This window comes from Ursus americanus, chromosome 6 (genome assembly GCF_024610735.1).
Source record: "Ursus americanus isolate L20-20 chromosome 6, mUrsAme1.1.p, whole genome shotgun sequence".
NCBI classification, from domain to species: domain Eukaryota; kingdom Metazoa; phylum Chordata; class Mammalia; order Carnivora; family Ursidae; genus Ursus; species Ursus americanus.
Window position 1 is genome coordinate 38,072,340 of NC_142132.1, and position 13,646 is coordinate 38,085,985.

General features: G+C 36.7%; 1 protein-coding gene across 1 annotated transcript; it reads left to right on the plus strand.

The window, feature by feature from the left end:
- The first annotated feature begins 9,696 nt into the window (after nucleotides 1–9,696).
- Nucleotides 9,697–10,659, plus strand: LOC123800320 (olfactory receptor 6C74-like). The gene has a single exon (XM_045809961.2). The coding sequence runs from the start codon at nucleotides 9,715–9,717 to the stop codon at nucleotides 10,657–10,659; it is 945 nt and encodes a 314-aa protein (XP_045665917.2). The 5' UTR covers nucleotides 9,697–9,714.
- The last annotated feature ends 2,987 nt before the right edge of the window (nucleotides 10,660–13,646 follow it).

The window sequence follows — 13,646 nt, forward strand, 5'->3', positions numbered from 1 at the left end:
AATTAGAAAATCACTCTTTGTAATAAGTAAGTGATTCAGGCAAGATCATCTGGGGATCCTAAAATTAATGCATATATATTTGAGGAGACAGAGTTTGTACATAGTCTCAAAGCATTGTCCCACGAAACAGTGATTACTTACTAAATTATAAGTAACATGCATACTTACTAACACTTATTTATTAGTAAATAAAGTATTTATACATATCAGTCAATTAAAAAAAGTACTTGTTATCTTTAAAGTGGAAAAACTTGGCTCACACCATCTGAGCCATGTGATAAAAGTTGACCTCACTATTAGTGAGACAAATAAATATCATGGGTCTTTGGCACGTTACACTGAAAAGAACACAGATTCACTTCTCTAGTATTCTGGCCAAAAGTGCACAGGCTGAATGAAATTAGAAAGAAATGTCCAACAAACCAAAACTGAGGGAAATTCAATGAGATAACTGACCGGTACTCTAACAATGCTAAGGTCATGAAAGATAAGGAAAGATTGAGGAATTATTCCAGATCAAAGGGAACTAAAGACACATAACAATTAAATCACAATGTGATCCTGGATTGGATCGTGGACTAGAAATGGAAGTTCATTTTTCCTTGTTTGCTTTTGTTGGTTTTGTTTTGCCATAAAGAACATTGTTGGGACAACTGGAAAATCTGAATGGGGTCTATATTAGATGGTGGTATTTTATGAATATTAATGTCTTGATTTTAATGGCTGTGCTATAATAGGGAAGTGTATGCATCTGTTAGGGTTGCCATTACAAAATACTTCCAACTGAGTGGCTTAAATAACAGAAATTTATTTTTTTTAAAGATTTTATTTATTTATTTGACAGAGAGAAAGACAGCCAGTGAGAGAGGGAACACAAGCAGGGGGAGTGGGAGAGGAAGAAGCAGGGTCCTGATGTGGGGCTCGTTCCCATGACCCTGGGATCATGCCCTGAGCTGAAGGCAGACGCTTAACGACTGAGCCACCCAGGCAGCCCGGACATTTATTTTCTCAAGTTCTGAAGCCAGAAGGCCAAGATTAAGGTGTCTGCAGGGTTGGTTTCTGATGAGATTTTTCCTGGCTTGCAGATTTCCACCTTCCTGCTGTGTCCTCAAACACCTTTCTTTTGTGTGCATGCACACTCCTGGCATCCCTTCTTCTTCTTATAGGGATCCCACTGTTATAGGAGTAGGGTCCCACCATTATGATTCCATTTAATTTCAATCACCACCTATAAGGCTCTGCTACTAAGTTCAGTAATATTGAGGGTTGGGGATTCAACATGTGGACTCTGGGGAAACACCGTTCAATCCAAAAAACTTTCTGTTCTTGGTTTTAGGAAATACATACTGAAGTATTTCTGAGTAATGGGACATCATGTCAAGCTATACAGACTAGAAAAATACTGCAGAGAATATTAAGAATATTAAGATAGGGGCGCCTGGGTGGCACAGCGGTTAAGCGTCTGCCTTCGGCTCAGGGCGTGATCCCGGCGTCATGGGATCGAGCCCCACATCAGGCTCCTCCGCTATAAGCCTGCTTCTTCCTCTCCCACTTCCCCTGCTTGTGTTCCCTCTCTCGCTGGCTGTCTCTCTCTCTGTTGAATAAATAAAAATAAAATCTTAAAAAAAAAAGAATATTAAGATAAATATGTTTTATTAATAAGCATATTAATAAAATGAAATCACTTGGGGAATCGGATGAACTTGTGTTCTTGTGTTATGCTTGCAACTTTTCTGAAAGTTTTCAGTTTTTTCAAAATAAAAAAGTAAGTAAAATATGGCACATGTATTTATCTCCACCCATTAGTTCCACCAAGAGTGATCCAGACTATTCAGATGCAAAATTAATGTAATCTTAAGCATAAAATGGCAAACCTGAAATTGGTCACAATTTGGGCAGGGATTCCAGGAGGAAGGGAACATCAGGTCTTCATATCCAGGTCATGAACTTGCAGAAGTACAGCAAGAAACACTTCTTACTATTTTACCCCAAATGGCTGAAGAGAAATTATAAATTGAAGAAAATATATTTGTTCATTGAATTCTTCCCAGAGTTACTTTTCTACTACAAATGAAATTTGGCTTTCAGAAGCTCAGTCATACCACAGATGCTATGTTCTTCTATATCTTTTCTTGCACAAATGCCCAATGTTTCCTCACCATAGCTTTAGAAGTCTTGAATCAAAAATATTCTCCAACTTTATTCTAATTCATCAAAATTAACTTGATGGTTCTTGGTGCTTCTAATTTCTATAAAAATTTTAGAACCAGCTCATTAATTTCCACAAAAAATACCTGCTGTGATTTTTATTACAATTGCATCTATATTTATTGGACAGATTAGTCAAAATTGTCCTTTTCCTGTAATGTCCTTATCAAGACTATCATTAGAAGTATGCTGAGACTTTCTTTATGGCTCAGCATATGATCAATTTTGATTAATGTTCCATGTGAACTGGAGAATAATATCACTCTATGGTTGCTGAGATAGATGTTTTAACAATCTCCATTCATGATTTTGGATTTAATTTTAGCTTTGTCATCCGTTGAGTCATATATTTTAAGTCTAATTTAGACTGTTATGTCTTCCTATTATTATTATATTTATTATTTATTTTTATATATAATTTATTATAATAATTTATTATAATGTAGTTTTAATTATTATAATTTATTTTATACATGTTTGTATGTATACAAATGTTTACATCTTTACCTCTTGTGACAGTTTGTCTTAATGTCTGCTTTGTCAAATACACAACTACCTCACCATCCTTTGAGTGTGTATGGCATATATTTCATTCTCATTTGTCTATCCTTTTACTTACAACCTCTCTATGTTCTCATACATCAGCTATGTCTCTGAGTGAGCAGCATATAGCTCAGTGTATTTATTTATTTTTATTTAATCTGATAATCTTCTTTTAAATTGGATATCTGGCCTATTTTCATTAATTTATTACTATACATTTGGGTTAATCCTGACGGTCTCACTACCTGTTTTCTACTTATCTATTTTTTCTCCTTTATTCTCCTTTTTCAAATTATTTGTGCACTTTCAAACAGAATTTTTATTAAATCATGATGTACATATTTTTAAAGTTCTAAAACATAACTATATTTTTTCAATTAAACACATTCAAGAAACCAGGTAACCATTAGGTAATCACTATACTGCTTTTGAAAAATCACAGATTACTTTTGCAGTGTTTTCGATATTTTTGATCAGTATAAGCAAACGTTATGGATCTTTTGTTTCTGGCTTTTTTCGTTCAACATTATGTTTGTGTGTTTACCAATGTTGTTTCCTGAACATGTGTTTTGTTCAGTATTTGTTTGAATATACTACCATTTCTTTATTCATCCTCTTCTTGAAGGACGTTTACATTTTTATGAGTTTGGGGCTTTTACAATTAGTGCTACAAACACATTTTAATGGATATATATGTGAATTTCTAAGATGTGTATATCTCAGGCTTTTACAATTAGTGCTACAAACACATTTTAATGGATATATATGTGAATTTCTAAGATGTGTATATCTCAGAATTTCTAAGATGTGTGCATATATATATATATGTATATATATATTACATTTTTACTTTAAATCTGTTGTGTACTGGGGCTCCTGTGTATCTCAGCCAGTTGAACATAGGGGGCTTTTGGTTTCAGCTCAGGTCATGATCGCAGAGTTGTGGGATCAATCTCTGCTCTCAGCAGGGAGTCTTCTTGGAGATTCTCTCCCTCTGCCCCTCTCACAATTCACACTCATTCTCTCACTCTAAAATAAGTAAATGAATCATTAAAATTTGTTTCTTCTGTATTATATATATATACATGATGTGTGTGTGTGTGTGTGTGTGTGTATTCCCACACGCATAAATATGAAATTGCTGGATCATGCAGCAAATATGTAAAATATGCTCAACTTCAATAGATTTCCAAATTTTAAACTTCCAGCCTCAGTGAATAGGAGTTCAGGTAATCTCATTGACACTTGGCACTGTCTGAATTCTGCATTTAGCCTTTCTGGTTTGTGTGACATTATACTGTACCATGGTTTTAATTTATATTTCCCTCATCATTAAATAACCTGAACATTTTAATATAACATTGACCATTTGTATGGTCTCTTTTTGTGAAAGATCTCTGCAAATATTTTCCCCAGATTTCTTTTGTTTCATTGTCTTTTCCTTACTGATTTGTAGATTTGTCAGATTAAAAATAGCTTCTCCCAGACCGTGGCTTCCGCTTTCATTTCCTTAATGCTGTCTCCCAATAAATAGAAGTACTTAATATCATTGTTTTTTATGGTGAATTCTATTGTCTTGGTCAAGGCATTTTTCTGCCTTCTCCTAAACACATTAAGATATTCTACCATGTTTTCTTTTAGATGATTGTTATACCATTTACATTTATTTATTTATTTATTTATTTATTTATTTATTTATTTTTATAATAATTTTTTATTGTGTTCTGTTAGTCACCATATACTACATCCTTAGTTTCTGATGTAATGTTCCATGATTCATTATTTGCGTATAACACCCAGTCCTCATGAAATATTTGCCCTCCTTAATACCCATCACCAGTTTATCCCAATCCCCCACCCCCCTACCCTCTGAAGCCCTCAGTTTGTTTCCCAGAGTCCACAGTCTCTCATGGTTCATTCCCCCATCTGTTTACCCCCCCTTCATTCTTCCCTTCCTTCTCCTACTGATCTTCCTATTTCTTATGTTCCAGAAATGAGTGAAACCATATGATAATTGTCTTTCTCTGCTTGACTTATTTCACTCAGCATAATCTCCTCCAGTCCCATCCATGTTGCTGCAAATGTTGTGTAATCTTCTTTCTGATGGCTGAGTAATATTCCACTGTATATATGGACCACATCTTCTTAAACCAGTCATTTGTTGAAGGGCATCTCGGATTCTTCCACAATTTAGCTATTGCGGACAATGCTGCTATGAACATGGGGGTGCATATGGCCCTTCTCTTCACTACCTCTTTATCTTTGGGGTAAATACCCAGTAGTGCAATTGCTGGATCATAGGGTAGCTCAATTTTTAACTTTTCGAGGGACCTCCACACTGTTTTCCAAAGTGGCTGCACCAACTTGCATTCTCACCAACAGTGTAAGAGGGATCCCCTTTCTCCACATCCTCTCCAACATTTGCTGATTCTTGTCTTGTCAATTTTTGCCATTCTAAGTGGTGTAAGGTGGTATCTCAATGTGGTTTTGCTTTGAATTTCCCTGATGGCTAATGATTTTGAACATTTTTTCATGTGTCTGTTAGCCATTTGTACGTCTTCACTGGAAGTGTCTTTTCATATCTTCTACCCATTTTTTGACTTGATCATTTGTTTCTCATGTATTGAGTTTGAGAAGTTCTTTGTAGATCTTGGATACCAGTCTTTTATCTGTAGTGTCATTTGCAAATATCTTCTCCCATTCCATGGGCTGCTTCTTAGTTTTTTTGACTGTTTCCTTGGCTGTGCAGAAGCTTTTTATCTTGATGAAGTCCCACAAGTTCATTTTTTCTTTTGTTTCTCTTACCTTTGGAGATGTGTGATGAAAAATGTTGCTGTGGCCGATGTCCAAGAGGTTGCTGCCTATGTTCTCCTCTATGATTTTGATGGATTCCTGTCTCACATCAAGGTCTTTTATCCATTTACATTTAGATCCATGTCTCATCTTCTGCATTTCTTTTCTTTTTTTTTCTCCTCTTTTAACCTTTTTTTTTTTTTTTGGTATGCTAAAGAGTAAGGGTCAAGTTGTATTTTCTCCATTTGAATACCTACTTGAAGCAGCGCCATCTACCTTTATTGAAGGACTATCACTTCCCTACTGCATTAGACTGTCATCTTTGTCATAAATCTGCTGATGTATATTTTATTCCTATGTGAAACAGAGAAACACAAATACTGTATGATCTCATTTGTATATGAAACCTAAAAAACATCTAACTCATAGAAATAGACAGTAAAATGGTGGTTGTCAGGGGCAGAGTGGTGGGGGAAACGGGGAGATGTTGGTCAAACGGTACAGACTTTCAGTTATGAAATAAGTAAGTTCTGAGCATCTAAGACAGCACTGTGACTATAGTTAACAATACTGTAATGCACATATGAAAATTGCTCTGAGTAGAACTTTAATGTTCTTCCCATAACAACAACAAAACGGTAAATATGGGAAATAAAGGAGGTGTTAGTTAACCTTACTGTGGTAAACATTTCATAATATATGGGTGTATCAAATCATCACTTTGTACTCCTTAAACTTACACAAGGTTATATGTCAATTATGCCACAATAAAGGTGGGGAAAAGAGAATATTCTGCTTATAATTTTTTTTTGGAAATTACATCAACTCTTTCCACACCTTTTGAAAGAATACATAAGAATTGCACTGTTGCTCCCTTAAACAAAGCACCGAGATGTACCACAAGAAAGTGACACAGCCACTATGGATCCTGTGTCACTGAGAAATAGGGCGACAGACATTAAGAGTATAGAGAAAACCATTTAGTAGAAGGCCCTAAAGTTGCATACATGAAGAATGTGGCTTGGTGGTCAAAGGGAGAGCAGTGGAAAGAGGATCCAAACACCCAGAAGGACTTTCTCAGTATCTTCCCAAAAGCCCGATGAAAGCCAGGGTGTAAATCTTCTCTTTTTCACCATAAAATCTATTCTGTTAACAACAGTGCTCTGGCCAAAGCACATACATCACATGTAGAAAATTGCAGTCTAGACTTTTACTTCAAATCAGTAGCAATATTCAACTTGGGATTTTAGAAACCCTTGGGAAATCTTCATATAATTTCCTTGAAAAATCTTGGTAGAGAACAATGCAGACGCCTGGGAGTCAGCATCACAACAGACAATGGGAGATAAATAGAAGGGTTGCACCAGCAACTCCTGTCCTCAACAGTGACCAGTTACCTGCTCCTAGGACACGAGTCATGCCTTTATTTCTGTACCTGTCTTTTCAGCATCTCATAGGGTTTGGAGGCCTGCTCTCTGTTCACTGCCTGGGTCCATTCTGCTTGTTGACTATACGGTCTGGTGGGAAAAATATCACAGAGCCTCAGATTTGCATGTAAGCAGCTCCTCATTGTTGATGCAGTAAAACAAGGATGCTTCTCCACACGGAAGTTGCGGATGTGATGGCGGAGCACAGTGCACTACAAGGTGTCTTCAAGCAGGGGAACCCATGACGTGGAGCAGCAGAGGTACCCTTGTCTCAGTAACACCCAGGGCTAAACAATAGAAGCAGCTGTCTATTCCTGTTAAACAGTATAGGAGGTACAGCAATGTTACATGTGAGGTGGGCTATTACCCACTGGGGATTGCAGAGCCAGGACTTTCATCAGAACCCTAAGTAGTCTGGGAGTCCAGCTTTAGCCCAGATTGGAGGTAATGAAATATGGCTGTTTTATTTTTTTTTATAATTTTTATTTTGTTATATTAGTCACCATACAGAACATTCCCAGTTTTTGATGCAATGTTCCATGATTCATTATTTGCATGTAACACCCAGTGCACCATGAAATATGGTTGTTTTAATCTGTTCGATCCTTTCTAGGCTTTTAGTGGTCAAGGCTGCCACATAGCCTTGTTGTGCTAGGAAACATTCTGGGCTATGGAAACAGGGCTTTGTCAGCAGAACACTGGCAGCATGAGATGCACATTCACCCCAATCTGGAACAACAGAGTGTGGCAGATGAGTTTCCTTCTCCTCTCCTTTCCCCTCAGCCCACAGCAAGCTCTTGATTTCTTGGAAGACAATAGCTGCGTGAGGAGGAAGCCCTACCCTCCATGAGGTGACTCTGTGTGTGCCTGGCCTCAGGGAACCTGGTGGCTTGCTGGACGTATTGGGTCAACAGGAACAAGAGACGCTCCTTCAAGCTGTCCACTCAGGGGTAAGCAGTTTGGTTTCATGAGCAGCCCTTCAGAGGACCTGGCCCACGGTGGGTTAGTGAGAATGACACATCCAACACTGTGAGTCTATAACCTAGTATTGAGGTGCTAGAGCCAAACACCATCGTGACAGAAGATGCTGATTGAGAGGACTGAAGAGAGAAGATGTTCACTGAGCTTTGATATAAAAGTGAGTATATGAGAGCCAAGTGTCCAGCATATCCACCTAAGTGGGTTAATCCTATGACCTACTGTCACTCCCACCTCCATCACAACCCAGCATGAACCCTGGGTGGGGGGGGTGGTAAATCCTGGATTTCTACTTTATGTCATGTTGTTGAGCAGCCCATAATGTCTCTGGTCTCCTGTATTTCTATAACATGCTTGTCTTAAAGTAGATCCTCTCTAAGCCTGGTGTCATTCCACAGGTCAATAACTCATCAGTGACTCTAACTAAGGATGGAAACTATTAAGTAAAGCAAATATTTCACTTCAGGTTTAGAGATCATCAACAATACATTTGTTTTCCTTTTAAAATATTTTAACACCATATCTGGAATCAGTAAGGGCTCTATGATCTGGAAGCTCTAGCTCAGGAACCAGCTGTATGACCTAAGCTCTCTGGAACTCTCTAAGCCTCAGTTTCTGCTTCTGGAGAAGAAGGGGCCAGGACTTTCATCAGTTTCTGCTTCTGGAGCAGAAGGGGCCAGAACTTGCAGAGCCAGTTATTTTATTAAATAAAATTTTATTTTATTTTATTAAATAAAAATTTATTAAATATTATTATTAAATATTATTATTTTTAATATATAAATTCATATATAATATATAAGAATATATAAATTATATAATATAATATAAATATATATAAAAATATAATAAAAATAATATAAAAGTAAAACATATAAAATATATAAATTATTTATATTTATTTTTCTATATATTTATATTTATATATTTTATATATATTATATTTATATATTATATTATATATTTATAATTATATATATTATACATAAATATAAATATATTATATATAAATATTTTAAATATATATGTATAAATATAATATATGTAATTATATTTATAAATTATTTATATATAAAAATTATTTATAAATATATAAATTTATTAAATATTATTATTAAATAAAAATACTGATTATTGGTGACCAGCATAGTACCAAGCATAAGTCCTCAACATATGATGATGATGATAACTTGGACTATAGAATGCGTTAAAACATTAAAATGGATATTCAAAGGGGATATTTCTAACATTACTGTTATGCTTACTTATAAATTCATAGTATTATTAAATTAAATTTTGTATGATTAGAAAAATAACGTTTTCCCCTACCTACTATTGTTGCTTTATTTAAGGATTGTATTAATGACCATTACATTACAATTAGACTTTGAGGCACACATAGAATACATTGGCATCATATAGCAAGTGAGTTACATACTTTATCTTAATTAATTCTCACAAGAACATGAACAGGTAGATCCTATCATCTTCATTCTACACAGGGTGAAAGTGAAGTTCACAAAAGTTAACGTCCCTTTCAAAGATGACCCATCTCTCAGGAGTTAGAACTCAGTATTGAACTCAGTATTGAACTAGTCTTGAACTCAGGTTCTTCTGATTCAAGAACCAACTGCCTAAACAAATCAGCTCTCAGACTAGCCAACGTCTTGGATAGGCAAATAATCATATGCTCCTCAAAACTGTTTGTGTTCCCTGATGTCTTTATTGTAGGTTAAGACCAGCGGGGATGCTGCTGTAGAAAGACATGCCCATGGAAATGGGGAATGGGACAACTGTCCAAGAATTCATCTTGGAGGGGTTTCCTGCCAGCCAGCATCTGGGAAACGTCCTCTTCCTGGTGCACCTGCTGGCGTACCTGGCATCCATTGCAGGCAATGCTGTCATAGTCACCATAATCTGTGCTGACTCCCGGCTCCACACACCTATGTACTTTTTCCTCAGCATTTTCTCCTTCTTTGAGTGTTGCTTTACAAGTACTGTTATTCCTAAGTTGCTGGTCATCTTTCTCTTAGGCAGGCAAACCATTTCCTTTCCTGCCTGTTTCATACAAGCGTTTGTCACTGTATTTCTGGGAGCAGCAGGTTTCTTCCTCATAGCAGTGATGTCTCTGGATCGGTATGTGGCCATTTGCAAGCCTCTGCATTACCCAACCATCATGAGCCTGAAGACTTGCTTCCTCCTGGTCACTGCCTGCTTCGCCTTAGCCTTCCCTCTCATCACTAGTCCGGTAGTGAAGGTTTCCCAGTTATCCTTCTGTGGCCGTCATGTCATCCCCCACTTTTTCTGTGACCTTGCCCTCCTGATTCATCTCTCCTGCTCTGACAGCAGCTCTACTGAAAGGTTGGCCTTTGTCGTCGCTTCGGTTATCCTTTTGACGTCCCTTATCATAACCATCATTGCATACAGCAACATAGTAGTCACAATTGTGCGACTCCCATCAGCCAAGGAGAAAAAGAAAGCTTTCTCCACCTGCTCATCTCACCTCATAGTTCTGTCTCTGATGTATGGCAGTAGTGTCTTTATATATGTGAAACCCAAGCAGACGAACAGGCTGGACTCCAGTAGGGAGGCTGCCCTTGTGACCACGGTGGTGACCCCCCTGCTCAACCCTGTCATCTACACTCTGCGGAACAAGCAGGTCCACCAGGCTCTGAGGGAGACAATATGCAGAATGAAAATATCAAGATAAAAAAAAATCACATGGCCTTGGAGTGGAAGACGTTGGAGTATCAGGTGTCTTCATTCTGGCCATTAATACGAGGTCTAGTGCATTTTGTCTGGCATACCTCACTTGAACACTGCATATCCCTAGAAAAATGGAAATCTGTTTTTCAAAAAATCCTTTCCTGAGTTTTTATTCTTCCCTCTGATATAAGCCATGTGCTTGAAATTTCCAAAATTTTGTACATTTATACACTTTTTGTTTCACTTCTCTCTAGCCATAAACATGGAACAACAAAATTAATAATGATTTACCATATATAATTACATATATAATTAAAATTATAGAAGGTTGTATATTATGTTGTGGTTAGGAAGGATAGTACCAATTCTTGGGTCCACATTCCTTCCATACCTAGCTCAAGGAAGTAGTGGTCCTAGTACCCTTCGCCTTGGAATATATATGGTTTGCATCAGGTATGCTCTGAAATGCTGTTCTTGGCCCTTAGCTTAGCTACATGTGTGTGCATCAATCTCATGCCAGAGGGAAACAGAATTCTTCTAAGGCTTAGACCGTTCTCTAAGGAGAGGGAATGGCCATAGCATCCCTTGGCTGACCAGCTCCTATTTCCTAAATTATTTATGTTAGCTCCAGTCCCTCAGAGGCATAATACATACATATGATTAGTTCCTATCTTAAAGCTGTTACCACAGATTGCTTGTGTATTTCAGTGGAAGCGAGCACTTATTTCATACTTCTATAATTTCTCCCAAAGATTCAAGTTGGGGGAACCTAAGTAATTTGCTTATCTACTTCATAGTGTAATGAAAATAAACAAATGAAACATTTTTTCCTGGTTGACTAGTTTTGTTAACTGTAATGTTATCTTCTGATTGATAACCTACTTTAAAAACAACATTTCCATGATCTCAGTCTAAACTTTTGTACTTTTTGCCTCTAATTTTCCAGCCAGGATGTGTCTATTTTCTTCAGAGGAAACATCTCCAAAAGATTAACACAATTTTTATTTTATTTTTAAACCAAAATCTGAAGCTAAATATCAGAATCATTTTATGAAACACATTCTACACCATGATTAGATCCCATATGACCTTCATGGTCCTATGATAAATTTGAATTTCATCTGGTTGACAATGAAGAAATATCAAACATGTCCTAAAAATTCACAGATGATAACCTTGTAATCGATCATTAGATTGTAGTAACAGGAGTTTGGAAAAGCCAAGATCTGAGTGGGAAAATGTGTACAGACACTGTACCCATTCTCTTTCCCAACAAAAGAAGACAGGCTTAGGGAAGTGGCAGTAGGGTCGAATGCAAAGGGACCAGATTAGACTCTCAATCATTTGCCCTGGACAAGGCTGGTGCTGCCTTCAACTAACTGGTCAACTCCAAAAATACGTAAGTCTTCTTCTTCATAAAATATGAAGATTGTGGCAGATAATCTCTAAAGTCCACTTGAAAATACTCATGGACATAGCAAAAAGATGCTAAAGGAACGTGGTAATGATGTTCCAGCCTGAGAGTGGAACTCCTGAAGAGCGTATGGAGGTAGATGAGTTTCAGTAATTTAGCAATAAATCAAGGAATCATGGTCAAACTACTGAAAAGAGTGTGAGTCTCCCCCAAGGTTTTAGCCAGGATTTGATAATAATTTATTATATTGAAAGTAACTAAATGAATTTTGTATTACCTTCAGATAGAGTATGATTGAAGAATGAGCTTGACAAATAGAAAAATGAAGACCAGAAATCCAAATCGGAGTCTATAAATCCAGGAATGGTCATTACTAGCCACATATGGTCCCCAGTAAAGGACAAACCCTAGTGTGAAGATTAATGCACTAGATTGTGGTCCCATAAAACATTTTATTGAGACAAATTTCCTAAGCTAATTCTATATTTATGATACTTCCAACCATACAAATTAAACCACTTCATTGAAGTATGATTGACATATGAAAAGCTGTGGTTATTTAATGTTTACAACTTGATGTGTTCAGAGATAAGTACACAGCCTTAAAACCATCATCACTATCAATGCCATTAACCTCTCTATCACCTCCAAAAATTTCTTCCTGGCCCCTTTGTTGTTGATTTTTTTTGCCCTTACATAGTAGGTAAAAGCATTTAATTTAAGATAGATCCACTTAGCAAAATCTGAAGTAAGCAATAAAATATTGTTAATCACAGGCCCTATTTTATACAGAACTCCAGAACTTATTTATTATGTATCACTGAAACTTGATCAATACCTACCTATTCTTCCTCCCTTGGGTCCTGACAACCACATTCTACACTCTGCTTCCATGTATTTGTTTAGATTCCACATATAAGTGAGATCATGCAGGGTTTCAGGCCTATTTTACTTTGAATAGTGTCCTACAGGTATATACATGTTGTTACAAGTGACGGCATCTTCTTCTTTATAAAGGCTGAATGATATTGCATAATGTGCATATGCCACACTTTATTAATCCATTCTTCTATACATGGACTTTTAGGTTATTTCCACATCATAGCGATTCTGAAAACTGCTGCAGTGAACATGGAAGTACAGATATCTCTTTGAGATCCATATGTCAATTCCTTTGGATATATACACAGAGGTGGGATTGCTGGATCAAATGGTAATTCTATTTTGAAATGTTTCAGGAAAGACTATACTGTTTACCAGAGTGGCTGCACCAAGTTATATTTTTATCAGTAATGTACAAGGCTTCCTTTTTTCTCAATATCCTTCCTAACACTTTTATCCTTTGTGGGGCTTTTTGGTAATACCCATCTAAACAAGTGTGAGATGATATCTCCTTGTGATTGTACTTGTATTTTTCCCTTAGTGATGTTTGCATTTCCCTTGGTGATGTGAGCATCTTTTTCTGTACCTGCTAGCCATTTGTGTGTCCTATTTGGAACAGTGTCTGTTCAGTTTTTCTGCCCATTTTTTAAAATAGTTTCTTTTTTTGGTCTCTTTATATGTTTTGGAGACTTCAT

What these genes read in the sequence shown, in the direction of transcription:
- LOC123800320 (XM_045809961.2), top strand. Translation starts at nt 9,715, where the DNA reads ATGCCCATGGAAATGGGGAATGGGACAACTGTCCAAGAATTCATCTTG.